General features: G+C 34.4%; 1 protein-coding gene across 5 annotated transcripts in view; it reads right to left on the reverse strand.

The window, feature by feature from the left end:
• PPM1B (protein phosphatase, Mg2+/Mn2+ dependent 1B) overlaps positions 1-15,316 on the reverse strand; it is an 80,400-nt gene that overhangs the window by 20,422 nt on the left and 44,662 nt on the right. For all 5 annotated transcript variants that reach the window (XM_072635732.1, XM_072635730.1, XM_072635729.1 and 2 more), the window contains exon 2: positions 9,123-9,982. In XM_072635732.1, coding sequence (XP_072491833.1) covers positions 9,123-9,968 — 846 coding nt within the window. In that variant the 5' untranslated portion in view covers positions 9,969-9,982. The remainder of the gene's footprint in view (positions 1-9,122; positions 9,983-15,316) is intronic.

Below are 15,316 nucleotides of genomic sequence, written 5' to 3' on the forward strand. Positions count from 1 at the left end.
TGAATTCGAACTAAAAAAGAAGAATTTTATTCTTAGATCATTATTGTATAATTCATGTATCAAAGGGTTACCTAAACTCTTTTAACTGCTCAGTTTCCATATTCAGAATTTTATCACTTATATTATATTATTATTATTACCACTTATATTTACCACATACCAAGAATTTAAAAGGCAAAATATCCATACAACCTTATTTCTAATATTATAGCAAGCTTAAAGTTTTTGATTAAATATTAAGGAGCAGATAAAATAAACAAAAGATATTTGCAGAACAGAAACTAAATACCCAGTCTACATTTACTTTAGGTACTCAAATGTTCAGGTCTCAGAAGATTATAATGTCCTAACAGTGATGGATGAGTTCTGAGTAATTGTGGAAAGAGCTTTCTTGTGATCTAAGAGGTAAGTGGTAACATTCAAATTAGAGGTTTCAGCAATGTACTTTACTTTTATCTATTTATCAGCTGGATTTAAGCAAGATTTACAAGACTAAGACTATATGAATTAATATTCCTGAAGTGTTTAATACATATACAAAAGCTTCTATAAATAAAAAGAGAGTATTGCAAGGGGTGCAGAATGAAGTAATATCTCCTTTTAATCTTTCCGGTGCTATAGTGGAGGTGAGGGTGAGGGTGAGGGTTGGGGTTGTGGTGGTGGGGATCTTTGTTTAAAGAAGGAGAGGATGCAAATGGTAGGATTATCAAATCCAAGTTAGTTTTAACCCTAGCCCACTCACAATCTGCTGACTGGAAAATCAGAACAAATCTCTCAGTCAAACAAATTCAAAGAGGGGCAGGGGAGATCAACCTCCTTGTATGTGGATGGGAGATGGGAAATAAGATTCCCTAATCTTAATTTCTTTGACTATTTCTTTATGAGGAAAGTCGAATTAATCTGACAAAGTTTCTCAAATTTCATTCCAATGAAATAGGCTTTTATGTCTGAAATATTTTACTCTCATTTTTAAAAAAGCTGGTTTTAGAAACAGAGCTAACTTCAGGGATCCCTCATTAATAAAGACTCTTTTAATCTTTCCCAAATTCAGTCAGTCCTTTAAGCAGGCATCCACTTCACGCTGCTCAACCTTTCACAATCAGTTTTTTTATTATATCATTTTACAAACCATCTTCTATATAAAAACACTAATGACCTCTTTACCACTAAATCCAAAGGCTGTTTTTTTTGTTTTCCATCCCCTTTCACTAGAATAAGAGAGAATGAGTAACTGTTAAAGGCACTGGACTTGTGAATGGATTAATTCCAAAGAATATTTAAAACGGAAAATCTGGTGATAAGGATCTTGAATAATACAAAAGGCTGTCTTACTGAAAATAATAAATTTTGCTTGGCCCACACATAGGTCAGAACTAGGAACATAAAATTGAAGTTATAAGGGGGCAAATTTCTAGGCAATTTAATTGGTTAGACAAAAAAGCCAACTTTCTAATAGTTAAAGGCTGTCTTGGCAGGTTAACCTTCAACGAAACTCAATGGTTTCTTGTCTGGCATGGGGGGTGGGGGTGGGGGTAGGGTAGAAGGGATTTGTGGAAGGGATTACATTATGAGGAGTTCTTGAAATTGGAGAAGCTAGCTTAATATTGTGGCTTGGGCATTTGTTACTGTAGACTTGGGGAATCACTTTTTAGTCTTTGGAACTGAATGTCTTCATCTTTAAAAAAAAAAAAAAAGGCACTGTATTTGATGATCTCTGAAGTTTCTTCCAGCTTTAGCATACTATGATCTCTGCAATCCCTACCATTTCAGGCTCTCTGGTTAGAAATATAAATAGATTTGTACCTAGACAGGACCTTAGAGAACAATATTTTGCAGGTGAAGCTGAGGTCCAACAAAGAAAACTGACTTGTCCAAGGTCACAAAGACAGTAAGTAGCAAATCCAGATCATTGTGATTTTTTATAATCAATCAAGTGTGATATTCTAACCTTCGTTTATCAAGTTCCTTTTTGTGATGAAGAACAGCTATAAAATCTGTAAGGTTTTTAAATTAAAAATTTCAAAGCAAAATTTATGAAAGTATCTCCTAAATCCATTCTAAGAACAAGAGAAACAAGCTTTAGAGCAATTAGTAATGATTACTTACTACAGAAATATAAAAAATGGTTGACTCAAATACCTATCTTTCTAGCTGTTTATTCATTTTACCAAAAACAAACAAAAAACATTAGGATAACATAACCTAAGGAGGCAGGGCTGACTAGAATAAAGGGGACAAATAGTCTATATGGAGCTAGAGCCTCTACCTCTTGATTTATGTCCCATCCACATAGGTTAAATATGCAAGAGTCTAAAAGTTAGTATGATGCTAAAACCAAAGACTTAAAGTTTCCCTGTTGTTCTCAAACCATGGAGAAGATTTAAACATGAGCTAAAGTGCTACCTGATGAGTCAGCCAAAAATCCACAAGTACCCCTGGATCTTAGACAGTATAATAGGAAGCAATTATGAAGCATTTTTTTCAAATATAAACAAAGAATCAGTAGGTAGAAAAGACAATTGCCTGCCAGAAATAAATGCTCTTCTTTTACATTTACCTATACTTTTAATTCCCTATTAATTAAAACTTTGTATTTTATACTTGGCCAAATATTTGTCACAGTACTGAATCAATCATAAACATCTGAATATCTTATTTGCTTTTTGTAAGTTCCTATCAAATTATCAGTTATTTGAATTAGTAAATTAAAGCCTGTTGATCTCAATCCAAGTACTCTCTCTTCACTTAATTCAAAGAAGTTAATCATATTGCCTTCATAGCTTATAATTTCCTGAGCGTTAATTTTAAAGTCAGGAACAGTTTAAGTCAGTTAATGAACAAGAAATATGCTGAATGAAGTTATAAGAACTTTATGAAGGAATATCTAAGTATTTCTCAAGACGGAGGGATTAGCTAAATGCATTTTCAACTTGATGTTCCATAAGAAGTATATAGGTAGTAAATAATCTCCCATTATACCTTTACACATACATGTAATTATTACAATTGATGGAACAGAACTGTGAAGTGAGAAAAGTACTCATCCCTAGAACTTAAAAGAGCCAAGTACAAACTCATGTCTCCAACTCATTAGCTGTGTGAATCTTGGCAAGTCACTTCATAGCTTTGTGCCTCAATTTCTTCATCTGAAAAATGGAGACATCAATGTTTTTACTACCTAACACAAAAGACTGTAGAGAAAAAAAATAACAACCTTTAAAAATATAACACAAATTAGTTACTTTAATGAAGCAAATGCTGTGAATTCATTATGTTCACAATAGTTACATTTCGAACTATTCTTTGATCCCTCTGATTGACTAGCTCCTCACAGAACCTCCATTTTAAGGAGGGTACACAGGCCAGTTTTCTCTTCATTTCTCACCAGGCTGCAATCCAGACTTCTTCCCACAAGGCAGCTCCTTCTCCCTCACTTATTTCATCTTCCATTCATGTACTGTCTTAGTCTATTAGGATGAGGGCAGAGACAACCTTTCTTTTTTGTTCACATTTGCATTCTAAGCCTACAGCACAATGTCTGACGTACTGTAAGGACATAATATAATAAATACTTGTTGACAGACTACTTGACTGACTAGAATAACTAAAAATTCTTCTGCCCCACCATGTAGGATTGCAATACAATTTTTTTTAGTCTTTGCCTCTAGAAAAACCAATACAAGAAAGAATAAAACTATAGAGGGTATTATTTATTTCTAAAGATGGTGAATTTTCTAAAATGATTCGGGTACTGAAGAGCTAGTGTGTATCAATTATTGATGTGTTATTTCTGGTCCTTTTTCTTTTGTCTATTTGCCTTTTTGGCAATTTCAATGTTCATTAGTATCTACAGCAGATGGTGGGTAGGAAAATTAAGTGAAACAAACCAGTTTTATGAGTTCATAGAAATCTTGGTAAGAAATTAGTGGAGGGATATACTGAAATTGAGTAATATAATATTTTAGAAATACCAATGAGTTTTAATTATCTCTGCTCCTCAGTTACCATGAATGGTTGCTTTAATTAATTAATTAAGTAGTTACCAAGTGGTTGGTTTTATTAAGACATAATTCCATAAGGCAAATCTTACAATTTTAAAGTCTAGGTTCTTATAACAGTATCCTATCTCAAGGAGCATTATTTGTCAGGGTCTGCAAGTACTGACAACTTTTAATTGCATTTAAAACATGTGACTTCAGTCTTGTAGGAACTTCTAGCATAAGAACTATCCTCATTGATGCAAATGAATTGAACTTCTGTGATTTATAGTCAGAGAGGTGACTGTGGAACATGCTAGTACATCCATCTCTCACCTCTGTGCCTATGATCTGGCTATCACCTTGAATGGACTCTACTCACAGAGATGCTTCCTTCAAAATTTAACTCAAGCATGAACCTTTTCCTGATCCCAATATCTAGTACTACTATTCCTCCAATTACCTTGTATTTATTATTCATTTATGTGTACATACAGCTTCCTACATAGTTCCTAAGCTAGAGATCAGTCAACAAATATTAAGAGAGTTAAGGCAATACGCTAGCACAATAGTTCAAGCAAAAGTGACAAAGGACCTGAATTACATATGTGAAAATGTAAGAATGTGATGTGAAAATCTGGCTTTACAAAGCAGTTAATTTAGAGATGATTCACCACAGAACTCTGTTAAATACCAGACATACTGGCTAAATGACCAGTCATTTAAACTTCCTGGGGCCCTAAGCAACTCTCAAGACTATAAATTTCAAAGGTGTCAGACTGCGTGAAAAGACACTCTGGTTTTCCCTCTTGTCAATGAAATCATAGGTGTAGTCCCCTATCTTACTGAATGTTTGTTGTTTTAGTGTAAAGCTTTACCTTTGGATTATGAGAATTATGAATTGTAATAACATCCATATTTCTCTATAATAAATGTCAGAATACTATAAAGTAGCTTACTTTCATTCCAAAAATCAAATCTTTAAGTAAATAGTTCAAGATTCCCACTAATGAATGTCTTGCAAGCTAAGAACATCCACTACTTTTCAAAGTAACCGATCATTTCTCTACTGACTTCTCTAGGAATGAAATGCTTATTATCTATCTTGCCAATCCTCCTACCAAGTCCCCCCTCCCCAACTAACGTTTGGGGAAAGGAGGAGGAGCATGGGGGAAAAAGATTTCCAAAATACTTTCTTCTTTCCATGGCAGGAGAGGGTGAATGTATTCACCCTCTAAATGGTGTTCCATTATTCCAGTCACTTAGGATGACAATCTTATCTTTTTTCCCCTCTCAGTGATCTCCCATACTTGACAGACTCTTCCTTCGAAAAAAAAAAAAAATCACTACCATCCCTTTCTACTCCTACTGGCACCACTAAAGTTTAGGTCACAACTAAATGCCTCATTTCTCATGCACATTACTGCTATAGTCTCTAAACCCACCCCTTGTCTCCTCTTTCAATTCTTTCCAATCCATTTCGGGCTCCAATACTCTATCTTCCCCCAAAATTACACTGATTGCACACCTAATCTTCTCAGCCACATTCAATGGATCTCAACTGTGTATACAACAAAATTAAAACTTCATTTTTATATTCTGGGTCATTATTTTAGGCCTCAAGAAGCTTTCAATTTCCAGCCTTTAACTACTACTACTGCCAAACAGTTGGTAACTGTCCCTAGGATGTAAACCATTCTCCTGGCTCCATACTTTTTCTCAATACTGTTTATATCAACTCCCTAAAAAGGGCTTATTTATCAACTTCCTAAAAGCTCAAATTTCAATCCACTTTAAATTCCATTCACTTATGAGACTTCCTCCAAACACTGCAGCAAAATATATTTCTTAGCAGAACCAAAGATAGAGAAAACACAGCACAATTATAACTACAGGAAGACAACATTTGAAGGCAACAAAATTCAGGGGTAATACAACAAATAAATGTTGGTACTAAATTTATTAAAGTATATATCCTATCTTTCTTTTAGTGAGCTACAAAAGCATAAGGATTCACATACAGTCATTCACTTTCTTCTACTGATTCATTTAACTACTTTCCTAGGCTATCTTTTGTGCTATATGAATTTGTCTGGATTTAATTATCCTAACAATATTTAATAAATAAAAGGAACATTCACTCATAGTAACTTTTAAAATTAAAAATGCTAGTGCCTGACATACAGTAAGTACTTAATAAATGTCAGCTGACTTACAATAACTATTACTTGAGGCACTTAATCCTCCATTTGACCCTTGGGTTCAGGGTACAACTTACATTTCTTTTAACTCCCCCTCTTACCTGATAGTACCTAACATAATAGGTAGGTACTCAACAATTTTTGAAAGTGCTATTTAACCCTAACCCACTGCAAATAAGGCCATTTAAAAAAACCATTTCTTCCTCCAATGTTCAATGTAGTGGTGTTTCTTAAATCCCACCTGTGTCTAAGACAAATCTTTTTTTTTTTTTTACCAGTAAGCAAGAAGCTTAATAATATAAACGCAATTTCCCAAACAAGTTAATGAAAGATATATTCACTAAAATTGTCTTTGGCCGTAATGCTTGATTTCTCATATAGGGGAGGGCACGGGGAATGATTAAGATATAGCCACATAATGCATGTATAAATATTGTGAGGTATACAGGCTCCTGACACAAAGGAGATAGCCAGTGCATGAATATTTACCTGCAGGGAAAAGAAGTATGTTATCCCACCTTAGGAAAGATATCTTTGCATATAGGCTTTTAAAGAATGTATGGAATCAGAGACCCCACAATTTCCTTCTCTGAAAGAGATTTATGAGAAACTGAAGCTTTACAACAGCTTTGCAACTCAAGATTTTCACTGAATCTTTTCTATAATTATTTCAGTTTATAGTAGATCTAAATTTCAACATCTAACAATAATCAACCAATCAATGCTCTACAGATGTCCTGCTCAGACCAATCATAAGATAATGCAGAAATCTTGAACAGACTCAAACAAGAGACCAAAACACCATAGAATTAATTAGAAAATAAAATAGTTACTAGGAATTTAGGAAACAGACAATAGTAGAGTTACTAAAAGAATCACAAACATTGAAATGTAAAACTACAGTAGAAGTTTATAACAATTGAAAACACAACATGAAGAAATAAAGCTCACTTATAAATCAAGATTGAAAAATTTTAAAACATAGAAAGTGGGCAAAAGCATAACCAGGTCTTCAAGCTAACCTTTTTGTGAAGAGAAACAAGGTCTCAAGGAGACAAAGCACATGTCAATTCTTGACAAATATAAAGCAAGATTGTAACAAAATACCCAGGTATCAATTAGAACACAGGAGAGTTAAAGGAAGCTCTCTGGCTGGTTCAAAGATCCTTTACATTACAAACCATGGGCTATTCACTCAGAAGTTCTGGGCTCCTGATCAGTTACTTTCAAGTAAATTTTGTCCTGTCACAATATGTTTACAAAACTGTGTTCCAAAGTCATGGCATTCCAATTCTTATTTTCATATGGATCCACTACTTATTAAAATGTTGCAGAGCTCCAAAACAAAAACCTTACACTGGGCAAAAACCAGAGATTATCAAGTTTTAACTATAAAAATCCACCAATCTGGGTTTCCAAGAAAGTTGAAGATTAGTCTTATTCATCTTACTACAAAAACTTATAGAGTATAAAAGAGGGAAAAAAGAAGCAACTAATTACAAAAAAATGCACACATAGAAAAAGAACAGAGAATCCCATATAGTAAGTTAATCAAAGACAAACAAAAAAGAGACCAAAGAAAAAGGTGTGAAATTGAATTAATGAACCTAATTATTAAGAAAGAAATATAAAAAGTTTGCCATAGTAACATTTTAAAGACACCTGTATTAGGACACTAAATAGAATATTATAAGGAAAAACAAATTCTTTAGAGTGTGAGAGAAATAATACATTCTTCAATAAAGTGAGGTTATTCAAAAAAGCTTGGCTAGGTTGTGACCTACAACTAGAGAGAAAATAGATCACCAAGATAATTGATCTGCAAGGAGTGAAGAAATTAAAACTAAAATTTGGTTGGCAAATACATGAATAAACAAAAATTCAAAAAACCACCCCTTGTAGAATGAACAGTTGAAAGAAAAAGGTTAAGAGCATGGGCATAAAGTCAAAACAAAGCAACTGAAAATCACCTAATATTAACTAATTGATAACTGCCATCTTTGGAACACTTTCTATAGTGAAGAAAGCTCCTCATTGCTCATAATATTTTCTACAGTGAAGGTCTGACCATATCACTGCCCACTCTTCTTTCAATAAATTCCAGTGGAACCTTATTACCCTCCAGAATCAAACATAAAATCCTTTATTTGTTTTTTCAAGCCCTTCTCACCTTTCCAGTTTTCTTATACCTTAACTCCTCTCCACATACTCTGCAATTCAGGGATGCTGACCTGCTTATTATTCCTTCCATAAGACACTCCATCTCTCAAAGCCAAGTGTTTTCAGTAGCTTGTCCTCCTTGGCTGGAGACCTCCCCTCCTCATCTCTCTCTCTCTCCTGGCTTCCTTTAAGTTTCAGCTAATGTCCCACCTTTTGCAAGAAGCCTTTCCCAATTCTCCTTAATAAAAGTGTCCCTTATCTCAGAATTACCTTTTACTTGTTTGTATATATCTGTTTGCACACAGTCTCCCTCATTAAATAAACTTTGTGCTCCTTGAGAACAGGGAATTTTATTTTACTTGCCTTTCTTTATATTCTCAACACTTGGAGTACAATGCCTGGCACAAACAGAAGGTGCTTGATAAATGCTAGTTAACTGATTGTCTCAGAATCACTACCTATAATAAAGGTTTGGCTAGGCCACAGAAACAAACCCTAAAACAACCCAACATGCACAAACTTTAAGTTCAAGTTATAACTATTCCCACCAACAATTATTTTAAGTTTAGGGAGTTTTATGAACTCCTCACCACCCACTGCCACGTAGAAAGTTATAGGAAAACAACTGTGGTTAACAAAAGACTTTGAGATAAAAGTCTCTTCTAATACAATCTTTAATCTCTGTCCTTTGCTCTAAATTTTACTGGTTAGACAACCCTAGCTGCTGTTTAATATGCTATTTCAAATCCAATATGACAATTCATTAGTAGCAATATTTACATACCTTATGTAAACAAGTGTCCACAACCCAATTGCACACGTTTTCCAGGTCGTCAGACACCTCAAGCCTAGATTTAACAAATTCACAGAGCTCCTCATTGCTCATAACATCCCAGATTCCATCACAAGCCAAGATGATAAATTCATCCTCTTCTGCTCTTAAAATTTCATAAACCTCAGGCTCTGGAGAAACAAGTTGTTCCGTAGGGCCTTTGCCATCCACACATTTGTAATCATAGTCCCCCAGAGCTCGAGAAACTGCTAATGAACCATTTACACGCTGTATCATTACACTGCCTCCTGCATTTTGGATTCGCTCTTTCTCCCTTGGATTGCAAGGTTTGTGATCCTGGGTTGAAAAGCAGACTTGTCCACTCCTATAAAGGACAGCACGTGAATCTCCACAGTTGATAAAGTAGATATGTTCAGGTGAAATCATAACTCCCACTGCAGTTGAGCCACTCCTGTCCATCCCATTTCTGAGATCTGAAAAGTTACGCATGTATTCATCAATTTTCAAGAAGCCAGTTCTGATTCCGCTCTTAACATTTTCCACTGAAGGTTCAAGAGCAGATCCAGGTTTTTCTGCTGCCCTAAAATCTTCATTATTAGTAATATGTTCTAATAAGTGTGTTGAGCAGTAATTTGCCACTCGAGATCCAGCATGACCATCATAAACAGCAAAAAATGACCAGTTTTCCAAGCCATGAGGAATTCCTACAACTGCTGTGTGAGCATCTTCCATTTCTACTCTCCATCCTTGCATGCTGCTTAGGCCATAACGCAAACCATTCCCAGCACCGTGAGCATTGTGTTTCTCCGTTTTAGGTTTGTCCAAAAATGCACCCATGTTTAGAACTGAATCTGGAAGGGAAAAAAAGAATAGGAGTTTCAATTTAAAAAGAAAAATATGTAACTATATACGTAAATATAAAATGATTCAAATTGTTAAAGGCTCAGTCATAACATTCTTCCTCGTTTAAAGACACTAATACTATCCAGGTTTATTCCACAATAATAGATATGACTCAAAAATATTTTTAATAAAATAAACATTTACTATATTGGATGAGCATATGAGCATGCACACACACACACGGAAGAGATCCTTGAAATTTCAGCTCTAGCAGTATTATTTTAAAACCACTAATATGTAGTTGGGGAGAGAAAGGGTATCAACTAAAAATTTGGGTAAAGACCAATTTATTCTAAGTCACTAACTCTGATTAGAAACTTTAAAAAGCCTTACTCTCTTATAAAATTACTAGAGACATGTGCTTGTCTAATACTATAAACTAAAAAATATGGCATCAAGATTTTATTTCTGACAGGGTAAATTTCAGAGATGAAGGTAAGTATAAGGGAGAGCCTACAGCAAGAATGCCACCCCAGAAAGTGAGAATATGTAGAGTTTGTGCTCTGTGTTTTATGTACCCTAATAATACATTGATTAGTATCCATTCAAAATCACAAGCCAAAATCACTAAAATGAATTGTTGGAGAAAAAAAATCAGTCAAAATCTCAATAAACACTATATCCAAATATTGAACTTTGTTCTGAAAGCTTAAATTATCCAAAATTTCTCTCTCAAATATGCATTCATGTTCCCAAGAATGGTTATATAATCTACTTGCTCAGCTACTTTCCATCAGAGTTTTGTCATGTCTACCTAAGAATGTTTTTTCTTTTTTTAAAATTAATTTGTTTGTTTTCAGTTTTCAATAATCACTTACATAAGTTTTAAATTTTCTTCCCTTCCCTGTCTTCTCCCTCCCCAAGAAGGCATGCAATCAGTCTTATATGGATTCTACACATATATTCTTATTAAACACATTTTCACATTAGTCATGACACGAGAAGAATGAAACAAATGGGAGAAACCACGAGAAAAAAAAACAAAACAAAACACAAATGAGAAAATAGTCTGCTTCATTCTGCGCTCCGATTCTACCGTTCTTTCTCTGGATGTGGATGACATTTTGCCTCAAAAGTCCTTTGGGAATGTTTTAGGTCCTTGCATTGATGTGAAAGGTAAGTCTATTAGAAAAAGCCCTCATACACTGTGGCTGTTACTGTGTATAATGTTCTCCTGGCTTAACAATGGTTTTAAAAGGGTTAGAATACCTGTGGCTTTTTCACTGGTATGGAAAGAACATTCAAAAATCTTACAACAGTTCTTAGAATAGATCTTAAGAGTTGCTACACTGAAAAACACTAATCACCTTATATAACTATTTAATGGAATTAAATCACCATTGGAAAAATAGTCAAAGAATAGGTACAGACAATTTTTAAATGGATGCATAAATTATAAGGATAAAAATATGGTCTGGGACCTGTGATTTCTTAGATGAAAAAATTTGCTCTGCCAATGCAAGTTGGTACCATCTCTGAAATTTATAACCTTAGGACGTTGCCTGGAGCACTGAGAAGTGAAGTGACTTGTCATGATGAGATAACCAGTATGAGTTGAAATTTTTATCTTCCTGGCTCTGAAGCCAATGCACTATATACCATATTGCTTCTCACTTATTTTAAGTAACCACTTTTTAAGTATTCAAATCTATTGATGACCAGAGAAATGAATATTAAAATAATTTAAAGGTGCTACTTCACAGTCATCAAAATCGGCAAAAAAAAAAAAGTCTTAATTCAGTTGGGTTGAAGAAAAATAGGCTGAAAAATTTCACTGTTAAAATCTTTATAAGGGCAATCTTGCAATACATAATTAAAAGTCACAAAAATAATTATGAATATAATTCTAAAGGCACTAATTCATTAAAGACTTCAAGCCAAAAATCTGGTTTCTGTAAAAAGAAAGGTAAGTTTGGGGGTGATTTTTGGTCCAGATCTATTATTTCACCTTATCATGAACTCCCAGTGAAGAAATACAGATTAACAACTGCTCAGAATCCTATAGTTTTAATCAACTTCCCCAGTGTCACACAGTAGAGATATGCTTTTTAAAAGTAACTTTTAAACTGGTGAAATTTTACTACAGAAAATTTTAAGGGATATCCAAAAGCTAAAATGAAATCTTATTTCACGGCAAATGAATGAAATAAGAACCAGATACACAAAATATTAAGTGTGTAATAGAAACATTCATCCTAACCATTTATAAATAATTAAAAGATTTCAAAGCAAAATGTACAAGAAAAATTAAAAATTCCTATTCTATTTTTCTCCTCTATTAATTCAATTCTTTCCAAGTATAAAAACACTACTGACAGCAACACTCTAAGAACAAGACAGCACCATTTAACAGAAAACTCAGAAGTTATGTTACTTGTACAAGACAGATTGTGGGCATAATCACTGAATCAGCAAGTGTTCATTAAAAAAATTAATTGTGCCAGGTGAGCCTAATTTCTTTTTCATATGGGGCTATAATACTGGTACATTGCATAGTCATAGTTCAAATGTGTATTGTTTCTCTGGAGCACCTACCACAGAAGTATCAGACATGTGGTCCACAGCACTCCTGAGTGCAGACCAAACCAGATTAAAATGTAAATGGGAAATACTTAACAAAATAATCAAAAATGCAATAAAATGTAACATTCAAAATTAAGTCAATAAATGGCCCACAAAGATAATTATGTCTGGTTAATGGCCCCTATTTCTATTTCAGCTTGACACCAATGACTTACCTCAATAAGATCACAGACTCACATGTTAAAATAAAAGCAGATCATGGGAATGCCTTAAACATCATCATCACTATCACCATGATCGTTATTATCATCATAATGCTTGATTTCACCAAGTCACCCCAACAAAGTCTACTGAGTCATCATAGGCAAGATAGAGGGATTTGACATAGATAGTAACTTAAGTAGAACTGGTTAAATAATTAGTTAACAAGAAGTCATGATTGATCAATTAATGTCAACTTGGGAAGGGGGGAGATTGCTAGTAGAATAATACTAAGAAGACGCTTATTAAATTCCATACAAAGCTGGGAGGAATTGTTAGTATTTTACATGATAGCATTGGGATACAAAAAGACTGACAGATTAGAATGGGCTGAATCTGAAGAGTATTTCTTTCCCATTGGATTTCAAGAACTACAGTTGAAATGGAAAAAAAAAAGTATACAAAGCAGCTAGAGAACAGTTCACATGAAAAAGATCTGGAGGATTTATTAAGATAGAGCAGTCAAAAAAGGTAATGGGATCTTAAGCTGTGTTAGTAGAAGCATCATGTGTAGAACAGGTGTTCATCTCAGAATACTCTGCTCTCCACTCTTGCCTTTTTGTTCTATCCCCATTGTTCTCTAGATAAACATCAATGTGGATTACTTCCACAATTCGTTTTCACTCCTCCATACCAGCCTCCACTGAAGCAAGTCTCATAACTGTGCTGATTGAGTATATTACAAATTCATGCTGCATAGCTTCAATAGGGCCCCCACTGCCCCAAAGCATCTATTCTTCCCTGACTCCCTAGCTCACTCTCTAAAAAAGCTATTCAAAACCTTTTCTTATTTCATCAAGCCTGTTGCACACTTCAAACTCGATGTATGAAGGATATCTCAAACTCATTCCCCCTAACGTCTCCCCCTCTTTGAAACTTCTGTATTTCTATGCAAGGTGTGACCATCCTTCTGAGATGGCTCAGGAGAAGAAAGTGAGGCTGGTGACCTTGCACAGCCCTCCCTCACCCAAATCAAAGTCAAGTGCGAGTCAAGTCATCACCCTGATGTCATGGTCCTCCCAACAATCACCATCCTTAAAATGTCATAGGTTCACAAGCTTATTCTTAGCTCTATCCCTCTCTCTCTTTCAACCCAGAAAGTCAATCAGTTGCCAAATCTTTCTATTCCCTTTATGTTACTTCTTAACAACTTAACAATTCTCACAACTGACCCTTTTCTTCACTTAAGTTCAGGCTCTCATCACCTTCCACCTAAATTGTTCAAACAGCCTCCTACTTGGTCTCACTACCTCAAATCCACTGTATATCCAGATAACAATTTTCATTATGTGCATATCTGACCATGTCACTTCCCTATTCAATCAACTCTAGTAGTTTCCCATTGCCTCTAGGATAAGCTATAAATTCCTCTATTTAGCTTTTAAAATCCTACACAATCTGGTAGAAACATCTTTCCAACTTCACTGAATATTCTCTGGACTCTGCAACTCTATTTGTTGTCCCATTCACATGGGACCCCTAACTCCCATCTCCAATGTGTTCATACTCCCTGGAATGTAGGTTCTTTACTTCTTTGCCTCCACCTTGAAGAGTCAGGCATCACCTTCAGCATGAAACTTTTACACAATTTCCCCTTTGACCCACTAATGCTCTCCCTACCAAACTACCTTGTATTTAATTATTATATATACAAATATTTGTATTTACAAACTTTACATTTATATTACATAGGGTTTATATAAAGTATCTGTCTCCCCCATCAGAACATAAGCTTACAATGTGTAGAGAATGTTTTATTTTTAGTACAAATATCCATCACACCTTAGCAAAGTGTCTGGCACACAGGAGACACCTTATACTTGTTCAATGATTGAGAAGATATTGAAATAAGGTTGTTGGTTTATTCCCCCCCGCCATTGTTATATCTTTCAGTGACTCTTGTATAAACCTAATATATGCATAGAAAACACTAATAAATAGAGCCTTTAAGGTGTCATTTTCCTTAACTATATCAAATGACTTTTTATAGTTTGCTAATTATATATATGTTAACTATATATAAGCATGATGGGTTTTCCACATCTTTCAATCAATTGTATGACGTAAATACATGTACTACTATAATGTAAGTATATGTACTACTATGGTATACAGATTGAAAAAAATTCCCTATTAATATCAATGCCTCTGATGCATATATATTCATAAGAAATTATAAACACGGAAAGTATTCATTTAAGCCAGTTGTTAATATTCTCTTAATTGCCTTAAAAAAAACTATTAATACAGTCCAAGATTTTGAATTACTTTGGTATCTTTCTCCTTCAGATCCTTGTCAATCAGCTTCTTAACACCTTCACAACTGGCTGTCATTAGCAAAACCTTCTCTATATTCATTTCGTTTAATCCAACTGATTTCCCTAACTTTCCTTTCTTTATTGCCATGCTTCTCTCTTCTATAAGCACACCTGGGTCTTTAGTGTTATATAGTCCACTTGTGTTTTCTTTGCTTAATGGTTAAAAAATTCTTAAAAAAT

This window comes from Notamacropus eugenii, chromosome 1 (genome assembly GCF_028372415.1).
Source record: "Notamacropus eugenii isolate mMacEug1 chromosome 1, mMacEug1.pri_v2, whole genome shotgun sequence".
NCBI classification, from domain to species: Eukaryota; Metazoa; Chordata; class Mammalia; order Diprotodontia; family Macropodidae; genus Notamacropus; species Notamacropus eugenii.